A 17,454-nucleotide genomic window follows, 5' to 3' on the forward strand; every position below is an offset into this window, starting at 1 on the left:
GGCTGAATAATATTTCAAATTACTCTGCTTGTTCTTCCTGGAATCCTAAGCTACTCTGTCCCATTTTCTGCAATACTATACTGTAATCTTACCTATCTCAAGTGACTTAAAAAGGAGGGTAGCTCTACATTTTCCTAAGTTCAAACTCTTACAAAATGTAGATTTTACCTACAGAATTAAGTTTAAAAGAACCACCTCATTCCTGAATTAATTTTCATTTGCTATCATCTATCCTTGAACATTCAAAATTTTAAGCATTTTTTAATTGCACACAGAAGTCAGTGTAATTTCAATGAAGCTTGCCTTATTTCCATTTCATACCAAATAATGAAAAGCTAACTACATGTCATTGCTTTATTTTCCCTACGATAAAAGGCTAATCTTCTATAACACCACTGTATCCTTATTCTCAGTTACAGCAGTCTACAGGTGAAACAGAAAAGGTTTCTTCCAGCACACAAAGCATCTTGACACTGTGTCCAACAGCAAGCCCCTCTGCCAACCCCCTAGTCTTTCTTTTTTTTCCTCAATACACAACTATAGTTATTCTTTTTAAGTCTGAGTGCCTAGGTTTAAGATTTCTGAAAGCCTTTTGTTCTAGGAGACTCAACACAGAGCTGCCAAATACAACAGGTAGGGCTGATCTGCTGGTGGTGAGATGTGACCTGAGCTTGGCCAAACACAGCTCCTCATCTCAGAACCTCTTGCTCATAGGACAGCAGATTCCTGAGCTGGCATTCTTGCACTCCTTGGCCACTACCACCCAGGAGCTTCAGAGAAGACTAGTATTCTAGTGGCAGCACGCATTTTAATTCACAGCAGCTACCTACCTTTCACCAAGAGACTATCCCAACTGAACCCATTACATCTAACATGCCTGTCGCACCACAAGAAACTAGCACCCTAAATCCCCGCTGCATGTCTTCCATCATACCTGGACCACAGCATACAAGCTGTGCATAACCTTATTCAATTTCTCTTTCTTTTCTATCCTCTAATCTTTCCACCACTGTACCTAAAGGAACACACTGTCTCTCATCTCCAGTCTCTTCTTAGAAAGTTTCCTTCACATTCTTTGCCAGTGGAGGCTGGCTCTACCTAGCCATTTCCCAGTCTTTTCTCCTCTCTTTACCTTTAAAAATATCTAACTCCTCTTAAGCTCCTGTCATCAATTTTACCATCAGCTATCTACTTTGTGGCACTCATCCACCAACATTTCATTATTGAATGACCACAGAACATCCCGTACTGTAATCCTTTCTCTTCCTACCCCTGCAACCCCTTTGGTGGTTTGGGCATCCACATGGTTATTCCATCCAAGGAACTGGACTCTGAATTACTGTACCTCCTCACCTCCTATGACCTTTTCCTGCATCTTGTATCAATTACTAGCTCTTCTGTTCATGCCCCTGATGATATCATCATCAATACCTGCACATTCTCATCTTCGAACATATTAATTGCTGGTCACTCCTCCTAACCTTCTAGTTCACCTACTTTACTAAAAGTGAAAGTTCATCTTACTAAAAACTATTCAAACTCAATCAAGAGTGCCAATCCACTTTCCCAATCACTTTTTCACTATATCATCCCTTTTATGACCTTCACTTCCATCCCAACCCACCTTAGATTCCATACTTCGTTATTACATAAGCACTCTACTGAAAACACCCTTGACTCTCTGTTTTTCTCTCCCTTTCTTGTACTCTTCTGGAAAAGCCCTGACCTTAACCAATGCTAATTATTCTCCTACAGCTTTCCTTCACTCAGGCAGCTAAACATGGCTGAAGAAACACTGGCAACTGTGTTGAGCAATTCCTTTTTAAAATGCATGACTAAATGGGTACTCCATGTTGCCTATTACAAATTCTCTTACATATTACTAACTTGCCCACTTTTGTACTCTCCAAAATGATGTCACATCTTCTTCTCTCTCACCCACCCTGCATTGTTCACCTGATCCTTCACATGCATCGAGACATTAGAACAATCATTAAATGCCTTTTCTGTCTCATACCACCAGAAAGTAAGCTTCCTAAATGCAGGAAAATTGTTTTCCTTGTTTACTGCTATATCCTTTACATTTAAAATTGTGCCTGGTAAATCGCAGTTACTTGAAAAATCTGTGTAGAATTAAAAAACTATGTATGATGTTTAATGACATAGTGAAGCATCTAAAAACAATTAAAAGCTTTTTTGAAGTTCTTCTCTGCGGGGCCATCAATGTGCTAGCTAAGTACAGTAATCAATAAACTAGAAATGCAATAAGTATTTATGCATATTACAGATGAGTATTAATTTAATAAACACATGTACAGTATTCAAAATCTATTTGTTCCCTCATCTATCTGCTAAAATTTTTTCTTTTTTTTTTTTTTTTGCGGTACGTGGGCCTCTCACTGTTGTGGCCTCTCCCATTGCGGAGCACAGGCTCTGGACGCACAGGCTCAGTGGCCATGGCTCATGGGCCCAGCCGCTCCATGGCATGTGGGATCTTCCCGGACCGGTGCACGAACCCGTGTCCCCTGCATCGGCAGGCGGACTCCCAACCACTGCGCCACCAGGGAAGCCCTGCTAAAAAATTTTTTAAGTGCCTTGTATAAGTTATCACAGTTTGTCACATAAAATTTTCTGTATTTTATAAATGGTCAGAGAAGAGTAAATCAGTCTCTTAGAACTGTAAAAATCATCAGCAGAGATCAAATTAAAAATCATGTTATTTGATGAAATTTCACCCCTATTCATTAACTCATGATCCTCCTTCCCCTTATTTATCTTTCTTCTAGCATTCATCATTGTCTGATTTATGCCCTGGCTTATAGTATCATTGAATCTAGAACTCTTCAAACCTGATATTTTTCATGCCATGCACAGCAACCCAATGGAATGACTTGCTCAAGATCCTACTGTAAGTGAAATCACTGAGACCAGACCCTGGGGTCCCTCATCTGCACCATGGATTCCCCTGCCTCAAGACTTTGACCACTGTGGCTGTCAGTGCTCACTGGCCATTTGGAGAGTGGATCACTGTGGGGGCCCAGATCCCTATATTAGCCCCTAGCAAGTAATTGATGTCCTTTGAGAGAATCAGGAGAAGAAAGTTAAGGAGAGATTGGTTCAAGATGGTGAAGTAGAAGGACGTGCTCTCACTCCCTCTTGCGAGAACACCAGAAACACAGCTAACTGCTGAACAATCATCAAAAGGAAGACACTGGAACTCACCAAAAACAGACACCCCACATCCAAAGACAAAGGAGAAGTCACAATGAGATAGTAGGAGCGGTGCAATCACAATAAAATCAAATCCCATAACTGCTGGGTGGATGAGTCACAAACTGGAGAACACTTATACCACAGAACTCTACGCACTGGAGTGAAGGTTCTGAGCCCCACGGCAGGCTTCCCAACCTGGGGGTCCAGCAACGGGAGGAAGAATTCCTAGAGAATCAGAGTTTGAAGGCTAGCGGGATTTGATTGCAGTACTTCTACAGGACTGGGGGAAACAGAGACTCCACTCTTGGAGGGCACACACAAAGTAGTGTGCCCTTCGGGACCCAGGAGAAGGAGCAGTGATCCCATAGGAGACTGAACCAGACCTACCTGCTACTGTTGGAGGGTCTCCTGTACGGGTTGGGGGTAGCTGTGTCTAACCATGAGGACAAGGACACTGGCAGCAGAAGTTCTGGGAAGTACTCCTCGGCTTGAGCCCTCCCAGAGTCCGCCATTAGCCCCACCAGAGAGCCTGGGTAGGCGCCAGTGTTGGGTCACCTCAGGGCAAACAACCAACAGGGAGGGATCCCAGCACCACCCATCAGCAGACAAGTGGATTAAAGTTTTACTGAGCTCTGCCCACCAGAGCAACAGCCAGCTCTATCCACCACCAGTCCCTCCCATCAGGAAACTTGCACAAGCCTATTAGATAGCCTCATCCACCAGAGGGCAGAGAGCAGTCCTGCAGCCTATGGAACAAAAACCACATTCACAGAAAGATAGACAAGATGAAAAGGCAGAGGACTATGTACCAGATGAAGGAACAAGATAAAACCCCAGAAAAACAACTAAATGAAGTGGAAATAGGCAACCTTCCAGAAAAAGATTTCAGAATAATGATAGTGAAGAATGATCCAGGACCTCGGGAAAAAGAGGCAAAGATCGAGAAGATACAAGAAATGCTTAACAAAGACTTAGAAGAATTAAAGAACAAACAAACAGAAATGAACAATACAATAACTGATATGAAAACTACACTAGGAGGAATCAATAGCAGAATAACTGAGGCAGAAGAACGGATAAGTGACCGGGAAGACAGAATGGTGGAACTCACTGCTGCAGAACAGACTGAAGAAATAAGAATGAAAAGAAATGAAGACAGCCTAAGAGACCTCTGGAACAACACTAAATGTAACAACATCCACATTATAGGGGTCCCAGAAGGAGAAGGGAGAGAGAAAGGTCTCGAGAAAATACGTGAAGAGATTATACTCGAAAACTTCCCTAACATGGGAAAGGAAATAGCCACCCAAGTCCAGGAAGTGCAGAGAGTCCCATACAGGATAAACCCAAGGAGAAACATGCTGAGACACAAAGTAATCAAATTGGCAAAAATTAAAGACAAAGAGAAATTACTGAAAGCAGCAAGGGAAAAATGACAGATAACATACAAGGGAACTCCCATAAGGTTAACAGCTGATTTCTCAGTAGAAACTCTACAAGCCAGAAAGGAGTGGCATGACATATTTAAAGTTATGAAAGGAAAGAACCTACAACTAAGATTACTCTACCTGGCAAGAATCTCATTCAGATTTGATGGAGAAATCAAAAACTTTACAGACAAGAAAAAGCTAAGAGAATTCACCACCACCAAACCAGCTCTACAACAAATGCTAAAGGAACTTCTCTAAGTGGGAAACACAAGAGAAGAAAAGGACCTACAAAAACAAACCCAAAACAATTAAGAAAATGGTAATAGGAACATACATATCAATAATTACCTTAAACGTGAATGGATTAAGTGCTCCAACCAAAACACACAGGCTTGACGAATGGACACAAAAACAAGACCCATATATATGCTGTCTATAAGAGACTCACTTCAGACCTAGGGACACATACAAAGTGAAAGTGAGGGGATGGAAAAAGATATTCCATGCAAATGGATATCAAAAGAAAGCTGGTGTAGTAATACTCATATCAGATAAAACAGACCTTAAGTAAAGAATGTTACAAGAGACAAGGAAGGACACTGCATAATGATCAAGGGATCAACCCAAGAAGATATAGCAATTATAAATATATATGCTCCCAACACAGAGCACCTCAATACATAAGGCAACTGCTAACAGCTATAAAATTGACAGTAACACAATAATAGTGGGGGACTTGAACACCTCACTTGCACCAATGGACAGATCATCCAAAAAGAAAATTAATTAAAAAATACAAGCTTTAAATGACACAATAGACCAGATAGATTTAATTGATATCTATAGGTCATTCCAACCAAAAACAGCAGATTACATTTTCTTCTCAAGTGCACATGGAACATTCTCCAGGATAGATCACATCTTGGGTCACAAATCAAACCTCAGTAAATTTAAGAAAATTGAAATCATATCAAGCACCTTTTCTGACCACAATGCTATGAGATTAGAAATCAATTACAGGGAAAAAAACATAAAAAACACAAACACATGGAGGCTAAACAATACATTACTAAATAACCAAGAGATCACTGAAGAAATCAAAGAGGAAATCAAAAAATACGTAGAGACAAATGACAATGAAAACTTGACGATCCCAAACCTATGGGATGCAGCAAAAGCAGTTCTAAGAGAATTTTATAGCAATACAAGCCTACCTCAAGAAAAAAAAAATATGTCAAATAATATGTCAAATAAACAATCTAACCTTACACCTAAAGGACTAGAGAAAGAAGAGCAAACAAAACCCAAAGTTAGTAGAAGGAAAGAAATCATAAAGGTCAAAGTAGAAATAAATGAAATAGAAAAAAAGAAAACAATAGCAAAGATCAATAAAACTAAAAGCTGATTCTTGGAGAAGATAAACGAAATTGATAAACCATTAGCCAGACTCACCAAGAAAAAGGGGGAGAGAACTCAAAACAAAAAAATTAGGAATGAAAAAGAAGTTACAACGACACCGCAGAAGTATAAAGCATCCTAAGAGACTACAACAAGCAACTCTATGCCAATAAAATGGACAACCTGGAAAAAATGGACAAATTCTTAGAAAGGTATATCCTTCCAAGACTGAACCAGGAAGAAACAGAAAATATAAATGGAGCAATCGCAAGTAATGAAGTTTTAACTGTGATTAAAAATCTTCCAACAAACAAAAGTCCAGGACCAGATGGCTTCACAGGTGAATTCTATCAAACATTTAGAGAAGAGCTAACACCCATCCTTCTCAAACTCTTCCAAAACACTGCAGAGGAAGGAACACTCCCAAACTCGTTCTATGAGGCCACCATCACCCTGATACAAAAAACAGACAAAGATACTACACAAAAAGAAAATTACAGACCAATATCACTGATGAATATAGATGCAAAAATCCTCAACAAAATACTAGCAAACAGAATCCAACAGCACATTAAAAGGATCATACACCATGATCAAGTGGGATTTATCCCAGGGACGCAAGGATTCTTCAATATATGCAAATCAATCAATGTGATACACCATATTAACAAATGGAAGAATAAAAACCATATGACCATCTTAGTAGATGCAGAAAAAGCTTTTGACAAAATTCAACACCCATTTATGATAAAAACTCTCCAGAAAGTGGGCATAGAGGGAACCTACCTCAATATAATAAGGGCCATATACAACAAACCCACAGCAAACATCATTCTCAATGGTGAAAAACTGAAAGCATTTCCTCTAAGATCAGGAAAAAGACAAGGATATACACTCTCACCACTATTATTCAACATAGTTTTGGAAGTCCTAGCCAAGACAATCAGAGAAGAAAAAGAAATAAAAGGAATACAAATTGGAAAAGAAGTAAAACTGTTACTGTTTGCAGATGACATGATACTATACATAGAGAATCCTAAAGATGCCACCAATAAACTACTAGAGCTAATCAATAAATTTGGTAAAGTTGCAGGATACAAAATTAATGCACAGAAATCTCTTGCATTCCTATACACTAATGATGAAAAATGTGAAAGAGAAATTAAGGAAACACTCCCATTTATCACTGCAACAAAAAGAATAAAATACCTAGGAATAAACCTACCTAGGGAGACAAAAGACCTGTATGCAGAAAACTATAAGACACTGATGGAAGAAATTAAAGATGATACAGATGGAGACATATACTATATTCTTGGATTGGACGAATCAATATTGTGAAAATGAGTATACTACCAAAAGCAATCTACAGATTCAATGCTATCCCTATCAAATTACCAATGGCATTTTTTACATAACTAGAACAAAAAATCTTAAAATTTGTATGGAGACACAAAAGACCCCAAACAGCCAAGCAGTCTTGAGGGAAAAAAACAGAGCTGGAGGAATCAGACTGCCTGACCTCAGACTATACTACAAAACTACAGTAATCAATAGAGTATGGTACTGGCACAAAAAACAGAGATATAGATCAATGGAACACGATAGAAAGTCCAGAGATAAACCCCTGCACCTGTGGTCAACTAATCTATGACAAAAGAGGCAAGTATATGCAATGGAGAAAAGACAGCCTCTTTAATAAGTGGTGCTCGGAAAACTGGACAGCTACGTGTAAAAGAATGAAATTAGAACACTCCCTAACACCACACAGAAAAATAAACTCAAACTGGATTAGAGACCTAAATGTAAGACTGGACACTATAAAACTCTTAGAGGAAAACATAGGAAGAACACTCTGTGACATAAATCACAGCGAGATCTTTTTTGATCCACCTCCTAGAGTAATGGAAATAAATAACAAAAATAAACAAATGGGACCTACTGAAACTTAAAAGCTTTTGCAAAGCACAGGAAACTACAAACAAGACAAAAAGACAACCCTCAGAATGGGAAAAAATATTTGTAAATGAATCAACAGATAAAGGATTAATCTCCGAAATATATAAACAGCTCATGCAGCTCATTATTAAAAAAACAAACAACCCAATCCAGAAATGGGCAGAAGACCTAAATAGACATTTCTCCAAAGATGTACAGATGGCCAAGAAGCTCATGAAAAGCTGTTCAACATCACTAATATTAGAGAAATGCAAATCAAAACTACAAGGAGGTATCACCTCACACCAATTAGAATAGGCATCATCAGAAAACCTACAAATAACAAATGCTGGAGCGGGTGTGGAGAAAAGGGAACCCTCTTGCTCTCTTGGTGGAAATATAAATTGGTACAGCCACTATGGAGAACAGTATGGAGGTTCCTTAAAACACTAAAAATAGAATTACCATATGACCCAGCAATGCCACTACTGGGCATATACCCAGAGGAAACCATAATTCAAAAAGACACATGCAGCCCAATGTTCACTGCAGCACTATTTACAATAGCCAGGTCATGGAAGCAACCTAAATGCCCATTGACAGACGAATGAATAAAGAAGTTGTGGTACATATATACAGTGGAATATTACTTGGCCATAAAAAGGAACGAAATTGGGTCATTTGTAGAGAAGTGGATGAATCTAGAGACTGTCATACAGAGTGAAGTAAGTCAGAAAGAGAAAAACAAATATCATATATTAACACATATATGTGGAACCTAGAAAAATGGTACAGATGAACCAGTTTGCAGGGCAGAAACTGAGACACAGATGTAGAGAACAAATGTACGGACACCAAGTGGGGAAAGCGGTGGGGGTGGTGGTGGTGGTGGTGGTGTGATGAATTGGGGGATTGGGGTTGACATATATACACTAATATTTATAAAATGCACAACTAATAAGAAACTTGTATAAAAAAGTAGAACAAAATTAAAATAAAATTAATTTTCAATGATAGGTTTTTTTAAATGAGTCAGTTATATCTATTATTCTTCCCTTTCCAGACATATATAATACATAATAAGATAAATTCTTAGACTACTAAATTGGTTCTTAATTCCTGGGCATATTCCAATATCTCAAATTAGTTTCAAATTAGTTTGGGATATTCCAAAATATCTTATTTCTAATGAAATGAGACAATTTTACCTGATTTCTCATTTTGAGGAGCGTCTATCCTAGAATCAATTTAATGAAACCTTTTCTAGTTTATTATTTTATTTTATTTTATTTTCTTGAAATGCTTTAGACCAAAAGAACAGTTATTTTGAAATATTTTACTCAAAATAAGGAAATGCCCAATATAAAGAAAAGGCAATTTTTTTTCTACTTTCAAAAATTTTACTTACAAATGTTAAATTTGTGTGAGATTATTAATCATGTCATTATAAATGTAACTGCCTATGTTTTGGAATTATTAGTAAATGGGCTGTCTCATACCAATAGAAAACATCAAGTATAAAACATCCAGCATAAAATTTTCAAGCACATAAGTTCCATGTAATAAATAAGCTTTTTCATTGTAGCAATGAATAGACAACAATTATCACAGAAATACTACCCTATGAGAAATACTAACCTACAGTCCTACTGCTGATTATGACCAAACTAAAGGATATCATATGTTATTTAGTTTTTAAGAAAGTAAGGGGATAAAAGAAGAAAATCTGGATAAAATTGTCAATGACATTGCTTTATCAATAAGATTAATGCCATTAACATTTTTAAAGCATTAATGCTAACTCTTTTTGTCCCAAAAGCTTTTAAAATGCCTTAAAAGACTTTTCAAATCAACATTTTCTATTCTTGCGCACTATGTGGTTTAATTTATTTGCTATTTCAAGGGTATTTAAAACAGAAAAAGCATGAAAAGGAACTCACGTTTCAACTATATAAAATAATCACACTGTAAAAACTATCCATTATTAAGTTTATAATCTTATGTAATATCTTCAGGATTTAAAAAAATTCTGGTGATTTAAAACAGTGGTTAAACTAGAAGTTGATTCTTTTTTTAAAATTTTTATTTATTTATTTATATTTTGGGGGGCTGCGTTGGGTTTTCGTTGCTGCGCACTGGCTTTCTCTAGTTGTGGTGAGCGGGCGCTGCTCTTTGTTGCCATGCACAGGCTTCTCATTGTGGTGGCTTCTCCTGTTGCGGAGCACGGGCTTCAGTAGTTGTGGCACTCGGGCTCAGTAGTTGTGGCTCACGGGCTCTAGAGCACAGGCTCAGTAGTTTTGGCACACGGGCTTAGTTGCTCCGCGGCATGTGGGATTTTCTTGGACCAGGGATCAAACCCGTGTCCCCTGCATTGGCAGGCGGATTTTTAACCACTGCGCCACCAGGGAAGCCCTAGAAGTTGATTCTTAAATTGAGTCTCTCTAGTGAGAGTCAAGAAGCATAAGTAAAAGCAAATAAGGAACTGAAGAAAAACTCTCTCTATTTGTCGGGAGAGTAAAATAAAAAATAGGAGACAGTGTCATTTGTGACACTGAGAGACAATGTGATCACTTACTGCATAAGTCACCTGGAGAATGCTCACATCTTTCTCAGCAGCAATGAGAAAGGACCCTATCCTGGAGGGTAAAGAATTAACAAAGTATCTGCCATGATATTAAAGGGTCTTTGTCTGTGAGTAATGAAAGCAAAAACAAACCAAACTGGGAACAAATCCTCGTCTTGTAAATGCCTCATGTCATGTTAAGCGTTGGCAGAGGTACAATTTGATCATTTTTCTCTTTCCTTTATTCCCATCCTTTGGGTCATATAATTGAAACTGTACTGAATCTGGTCCCATGGCTATTTCTTGCCACTAAGTAGGTTGAGAGCCATGAGTACTGAGAAGATCACTCTATATTCTTTTTGAAATACATAAGGCCACTATACATTCTTCTAGAATCAATGTTAAAGGAAACATTATTAATAAAGTTTAGAATTCTTTCACCTTGATCTATAGTATAAAGTTATTTAAGTCAGTTTTGGCATAAAACTTATTTGTTTGGTACACTAAAAGCTGTATTATTTTCTAGAAGGAAGCCAAAATTTTATGGCATTTATGCCAAACCAGGATTACACAGCCAGCCCCATGTAAGAATAAAAACATTGCTCAACCAAAGGAACTTGGAGGTCCCAGTGAGAGGGTTCCTAGGTGAACCTCCTTCAAAACTCTGCAGATAATACCTTCTTTACATGAGGAAGGGCATGATGTCCAGTCACTGTATGGCGTCACGATACAGTCCTTCCTACAAGGAAGCAGGCAGGGCTTCACTGTTTCAGGTCGAAGGCTTTCAGGACACCTGGGAAAAGCAAAGGGAAACTACTAGACCTCTACAGTAATCCAGAAAACCAGGTAATTTAGTATCTTTAGAATTTTTATTGCTGAAATTGCTAAACAGGCATCAATCTGTATTATTTAACTTAACCTCTAGGATCCTTTCTGCTTTTGACAAGGGCTATAAAGCCAAAATAATTATTCCAAACTGAAACTCCATAAAGTTTCTCAAGGCAGGAAGTGTAAATTTAATTATAGTAATTGTGCTATGTAGAAGAAAATATAATAATTCTATTTTATCCATTTATAACAATCTCTCCATTAATAAATCTGTATTTTGCAACATGCTTTATAAGAAAGTTATGGAAGTTCAAATTACCAATTTAAGGACCCAAAGCTACATCTTTGTATAACTAAATAGGCTTATTGCCAATTATAATCTTCCAGGTTATTCTGCACTTTATTTTTACAAAATATGTTTAGCACAAAATAAATTTATAATGGAGTATATTCTATACATAGTATATGCTCAAAAACCAATATTGTATTTACAGCTAAGTATTTCATAACAAATAAGTAAAAAAATAATAAAAGTGTATAGCTCATTAAGATAAACAATTTTTGCTTTATTTCTGGTTTCATTCACTGTCTCTACTCTTATCTTTTCTTCCATTTTATTCCTAGTTTTAAATTATTGGGTTTTAAATATTTTTATAAATTACAATATTTTTAGAACAAAAAGAGTGAATATAAATAAAACAAAAATAGCCAATAAGTAATTTAAAGAAAAATAAAACACTATGTTCTTGACATAAATTAGAGTAAAATTAATTATTATTTTATAAAAATACATTATTATTAGGAAAACAAGAGAAAAATAATGACAAAACACTGAAATGTCTTACACTATATAAGGTTTTCACTTCCTAAAAGATAATTTTAGGAAGCTGATATATGAGTTTTAAATATACTGTTTTGTTTATTGTATACTTATTACATGGTTTTCAAACTTTCCAATTCTTCTCTGCATCTTCACAATCTGATTCTACTATCATTAGTGGTCAAATGTTGGTCAGGAACACTAGAAGAAGATGTATATTATGACAACAAAATATAATAACATAATTCATGTAACTAAAAGTACTTAATGTTCTGATTCCTAAGAAATTCTCTTTTGAGGTCATATCAATCTCTGACAAGTGAGCTAAGAGGCAGTGAAGAAATAAACCAAACAATCAGTATAACTGTTGCTGGAATAATTTGGCAAATTAGTGAAAAATGGGATTTAAAAATACTCCCCATAGAAGAAGCCAAATTTTTTGTTAAGTCAAGATAAACTCTTTCAACAAGTAAGTTAATCAGGTTTTCAGAACTGAACTATGAGTGAAAAAACCAACATCATTCATTTCCTTCTCATAATTTCTTTACAGTGCTTTGCTGACACTTCATTTTTAATATATCTATATTTTTTTTATCTACATATCCTATCTCATCCAGAAGTATTATGTTCTATTCAGCTATACAGATACATGCCTTTCTCTCTCATTCTGTAACACTAGGGCTTATTTGAAAGTGGATTTTAAAAAAATATATTGGATTCAACATTTCAAAAAGAAATTATCTCCCTGGTTTATGTTGAGTATAGGCTTGGATTTTCCTAATTGCTATGCCTACTCAAGGTCATGGACGGCAAAGAAATTTAGATGAGAATCATAGAAGGCAACGTTTTTTTACAATTGAGTTTATAAATCACTAGAATTATAACTTCACCTACATGCTTAACCAGGAAATATTATATGGCAAAACCCACATATAATCCTGTTAATTCTTTTGAAACTATGGAATTATTGATTAGTAATTATTATTGGAAGCACTCCTCCTCAATGAGGCAGTTTTATAACTTTAACAGTGGGAGAGCATTACTCAATTACATGCTCTTCAAATTTTAGCCCTCAATAAATCAACGGAATTTACGTTATCATTGACAACCTCCAAAATTCTGTTTTATATGGTTTAGAAATTTCATTAGCAAGATACTTGGTTAACTGTGGAGAAAAAAATTACTAAAAACAAAGCCATTAAATGAACACACAAAGATAAATTATACAGCCTAGATTACATCCAGTAAAATGAATTCAGACTTCCTTTGGTGAGGCAATTGGTTCAGTCAACATGCTTCTTTTCTCCTTTGTACTGTTTGTATTTAGTGTCTGTGGTTTAAATCAAGGAATTGATTTTCCCCCAAATCTTATTCAAGGTCAAATTAAACAGATGTGATAGGAGTTGAAGTTTGTTACTCGGAGGATAGATAAGATCAATAACATTGATTTTACCATTGCACAGTAATCTGTTTTATTAAGAAGAGTTTAAAACAAGGTTTCTATTTGCATTTTTGTTTCAAATGCCTAGTACTGAAAAGCAATCATTGAATTTAACCTAGTATTTAGGCATAAGGGTAGTAACATTTTCTTTTGAATTCACCGTATTTGCTTAATTTTTTAGAACTTTAAGGGCAAAGTAAACCCATTTGATTTAACAAATCTATACTTGTATCCAGGTCATTGAATAAAGGCTGCAAGGGTAAAGCACATTTTTAATGGATTATTGTGGTGGTCTGACATGGGGCTTCAGGATACCCTTTCTACTCAATGATTTAATAACATTAATCCACCAGGCTTTTCCACACATAGGCTTGTGCATATGTACATCCACTGCTCCGAAATATATTTTGCATAAGTGAGGAAAATACCAACAGCAACATCTAAAAAGTGATTAACTGCAAAATAGGAACAGAGTGAGCTTACCCATAGAAGCTCAGCACAACAACCCTCCAATCTGTACCATGACAAGTTAGTCAGGTTATAACCCTCTACACTGAATATTTCTACCTCTCTGCTTATCCCAGAAAGACCCACAATTCTCCAGCACTTGGGACTTCCGCTTCTGTTGTTACTGCTATTGAATTTTAATACACTGCACATTAATATCCTTTGTTAGATTCATTACAACTTTAGCATTATTTCTATTAAAATATTGGTTTGGGGCTACCTATTAAGCATGTGGAATTGTTTTTCAGTGTGTTCAAGTCTTTTGGCATGTATTTTCTAATATATTTCTTAATTTCAAAGTACATAAACAAATAAAGTATGGGACAAAATACTGCTAATGTCCAGAACCCTGGCCATTAGTAAAAAAACAACTCATAATGGGATTCTTATTTATCCCCTGGAGTTTGTCATATGTCAGTTACATTATTATCCTTTCCCTGAAACACTAAGAACTATCTCAAATTTTTAAGAGAAAATACAATTTCTAAGGTTTATTGAGTGCTTACATTACTACAATTTCTTTTCATTAAATCCTTTCAAAAATTTTTGAAAACTGAAGCCAGAATCTGTTAAGTAGTATGCTTAAGATCACACATGATACCTAAGCACTTAGCCAAGTATTTGGAAATTATGAGGCCATTTTTATACCAATGCAAACGTATGGGTTTTACTTTCCATGTTTCACATGGCTAAGATGATTTGAATTTTAAAAGATTTATGCTGTCTAAATCTCAAAAGGTAAAGAGTTCTTTTTTCCTCTTGGCATATATATATATATATATATATTTTTTTTAAATTAATTTATTTATTTATTTTTGGCTGTGTTGGGTCTTCCTTGCTGCATGCGGGCTTTCTCTAGTTGTGGAGAGTGGGGACTACTCTTCACTGGGGTGCGTGGGCTTCTCACTGCGGTGGCTTCTCTTGTTGCACAGCATGGGCTCTAGGCGTGTGGGCTTTAGTAGCTGCAGCATGCGGGCTCAGTAGTTTTGGCTCGCGGGCTCTAGAGCGCAGGCTCAGTAGTTGCGGCGCACAGACTTAGTTGCTCCGCGGCATGTGGGATCTTCCTGGGCCAGGGCTCGAACCCGTGTCCCTGGCAGTAGCAGGAGGATACTTAACCACTGTACCACCAGGGAAGTCCTTGGCGTATATTTTTATAACTGATTAACTTTGTCTAAGAAAGAATTAGCCCAGTTATGCTATGACATGTTTTTGTTTATGTTTCTCACAAGGCACATACAATATGCCAATTCTCTAGTTCTTTGCCCTCCCCTCTAGCAAATCGTTTGCCTTGTTGTTACGCTACTGGTAACTACAGTAAGAAACTGATGGTTTTTCTGCTTATTATAACACTCATCCTATCCTAAGGCTCTCTCTTGGGAATAAATGGCTTATTCATTTAACCATTAAAAGATGTAATAATTTGGCCTCAGTGTTTTTGATCTAGTACTTTCTAGGGGAAATGAAAGGCAGAGCATAGAAGGCTACCGCCCAATTAAACTAGATCGGCAGCCTCCATAGCCTACGGATATAAAGGAGGTCATGGATGACCTCCACTGCTAGGACTTCATATACTGTCATTATTGATCAGCCAGACCAAAAGCAAGCAGTTCTTTCATTGCTTCACTAGCTCAATAAAAGCAGAAACTGCTACTGTAACACTGAAAGTAGATACCACATAGAAAGATTTCTAGAGAATTTATGGATCCCAGGTACAAGACTCTCAAGCTGTTACAACTTTATCAGTGGCTGCATTCAAAACAAAGAAGTCTTACTCTTGAGGCCAGGTATGATAAGAATCAAATGCTTCCTTTCATGAAGCAAGTAAAGCCTAAGCCAATCCCTGCATGGCTGGCCACAGAATTTACTGTTGTCATTCTAAAGCCCTTACTTTTTGGGTCCCACTTGGCCAACATTGACCCGCACACAGATGACTTTTCTTGTCTGCATGCCAACAGAGCAAGAGGCCTCCCCGTTCCAAGTTGTAGTTGTGTTGAAGGATGAAACTGAGGTGTCCTCGATGCACTGGCCCCAGGGACCAGTTTGCCAGTGGTACACAGTACAGGGATGCTCGTTACAGCTGCGCACCTCTTGCAAAGCACTGCTATTTGGACACTGAGCTCCACCTATAAAAATGGACAACATTAGCAGATTAGATATGGTGCCAACAGGAACCTTACCATTCTCTGTTCCTTGTAATTAACAATAACAATGATACCTGCCACTTAGCACATGTGACCAGTGCACTGCTAGGAAGGCAAATTGCATAGTAAACTTATCTCATTTGGCATGGTCTGGCTTAAAATTTAAACTATGTGATATATATGATATTTGGTTTGGGGCACTCAGGAGGACCTCAAAGAGAGAGGCCATTATTCACTAGAGAAGATGAAACTGAGGAACAAATAAAGCCTATGTAATTGCTAACCAGGGGAAACATGGGCATTGAGACTCTGTGGATGGAGAAAACCCAGTGTGTTTTCAAATGCTATCCCTCAAAATGAAAGCCTTAATTACAGGTTTCAAAGTGCTGATTATTTCAATGAATTAGGATTTAGGGTGATTAGAAACAGGGGTTTTAAAATCAACTGATGCTTTCTGACTTTCCATAGCATTATTGGAGAAGCCATGTAGTAATGATAATATCGTATTTCTTCAAATCTAAGATGTGACTGACTGTGGGATAGACCATCATTTTATGTGTCCCAAAAAAAGAGAAATGGCTGCAAATTAAACTACAATACTTTTTATCAACTCTAATTTTTACTGTATGCTTATTGAAATTGCTTTGTGTGACTTACTGACATAATTTAAAAAAATATAACCCTTTTACATACTTTAAAAGGGACGGTATTCCTAAAACTTCTTTACATTCAGAATCCAAATATTTCAAGTAGTTTTTAGACTCACACTCATCAAAGTTTGTGTTCTCCTACACTATCATCTCTGTGGCATCAAACGTGTTCATGATGCAGGATTTCTTCAAGAGTGTTCCCCTGTTGTCTCCAGCATTTTCTTCCAGGATACTGGTACCTATTTCTAAGTTCTGATACTGTTGCATTTTTTTTTTATTTTTTTATTTTTTGCGGTACGTGGGCCTCTCACTGTTGTGGTCTCTCCCGTTGCGGAGCACAGGCTCTGGACGCGCAGGCTCAGCGGCCATGGCTCACGGGCCCAGCCGCTCCGCGGCATGTGGGATCTTCCCGGACCAGAGCATGAACCCGTGTCCCCTGCATTGGCAGGCGGACTCTCAACCACTGCGCCACCACAGAAGCCCTTGCTGTTGCATTTTTAATCATACCAGAAGATGTCTATGAAT

The 17,454-nt window shown here is 37.1% G+C and overlaps 1 protein-coding gene across 1 annotated transcript in view; it reads right to left on the reverse strand.

Annotated features, from left to right (window-relative positions):
* Positions 1–17,454, reverse strand: part of THSD7A (thrombospondin type 1 domain containing 7A) — a 455,073-nt gene that overhangs the window by 73,428 nt on the left and 364,191 nt on the right. The window contains exons 8-9 of the mRNA XM_030857690.2: positions 16,027–16,261; positions 11,220–11,335 (exon numbers count right to left, since the gene is read on the reverse strand). Coding sequence (XP_030713550.2) covers positions 11,220–11,335; positions 16,027–16,261 — 351 coding nt within the window. The remainder of the gene's footprint in view (positions 1–11,219; positions 11,336–16,026; positions 16,262–17,454) is intronic.

Source organism: Globicephala melas, chromosome 9, assembly GCF_963455315.2.
Source record: "Globicephala melas chromosome 9, mGloMel1.2, whole genome shotgun sequence".
Classification (NCBI taxonomy): domain Eukaryota; kingdom Metazoa; phylum Chordata; class Mammalia; order Artiodactyla; family Delphinidae; genus Globicephala; species Globicephala melas.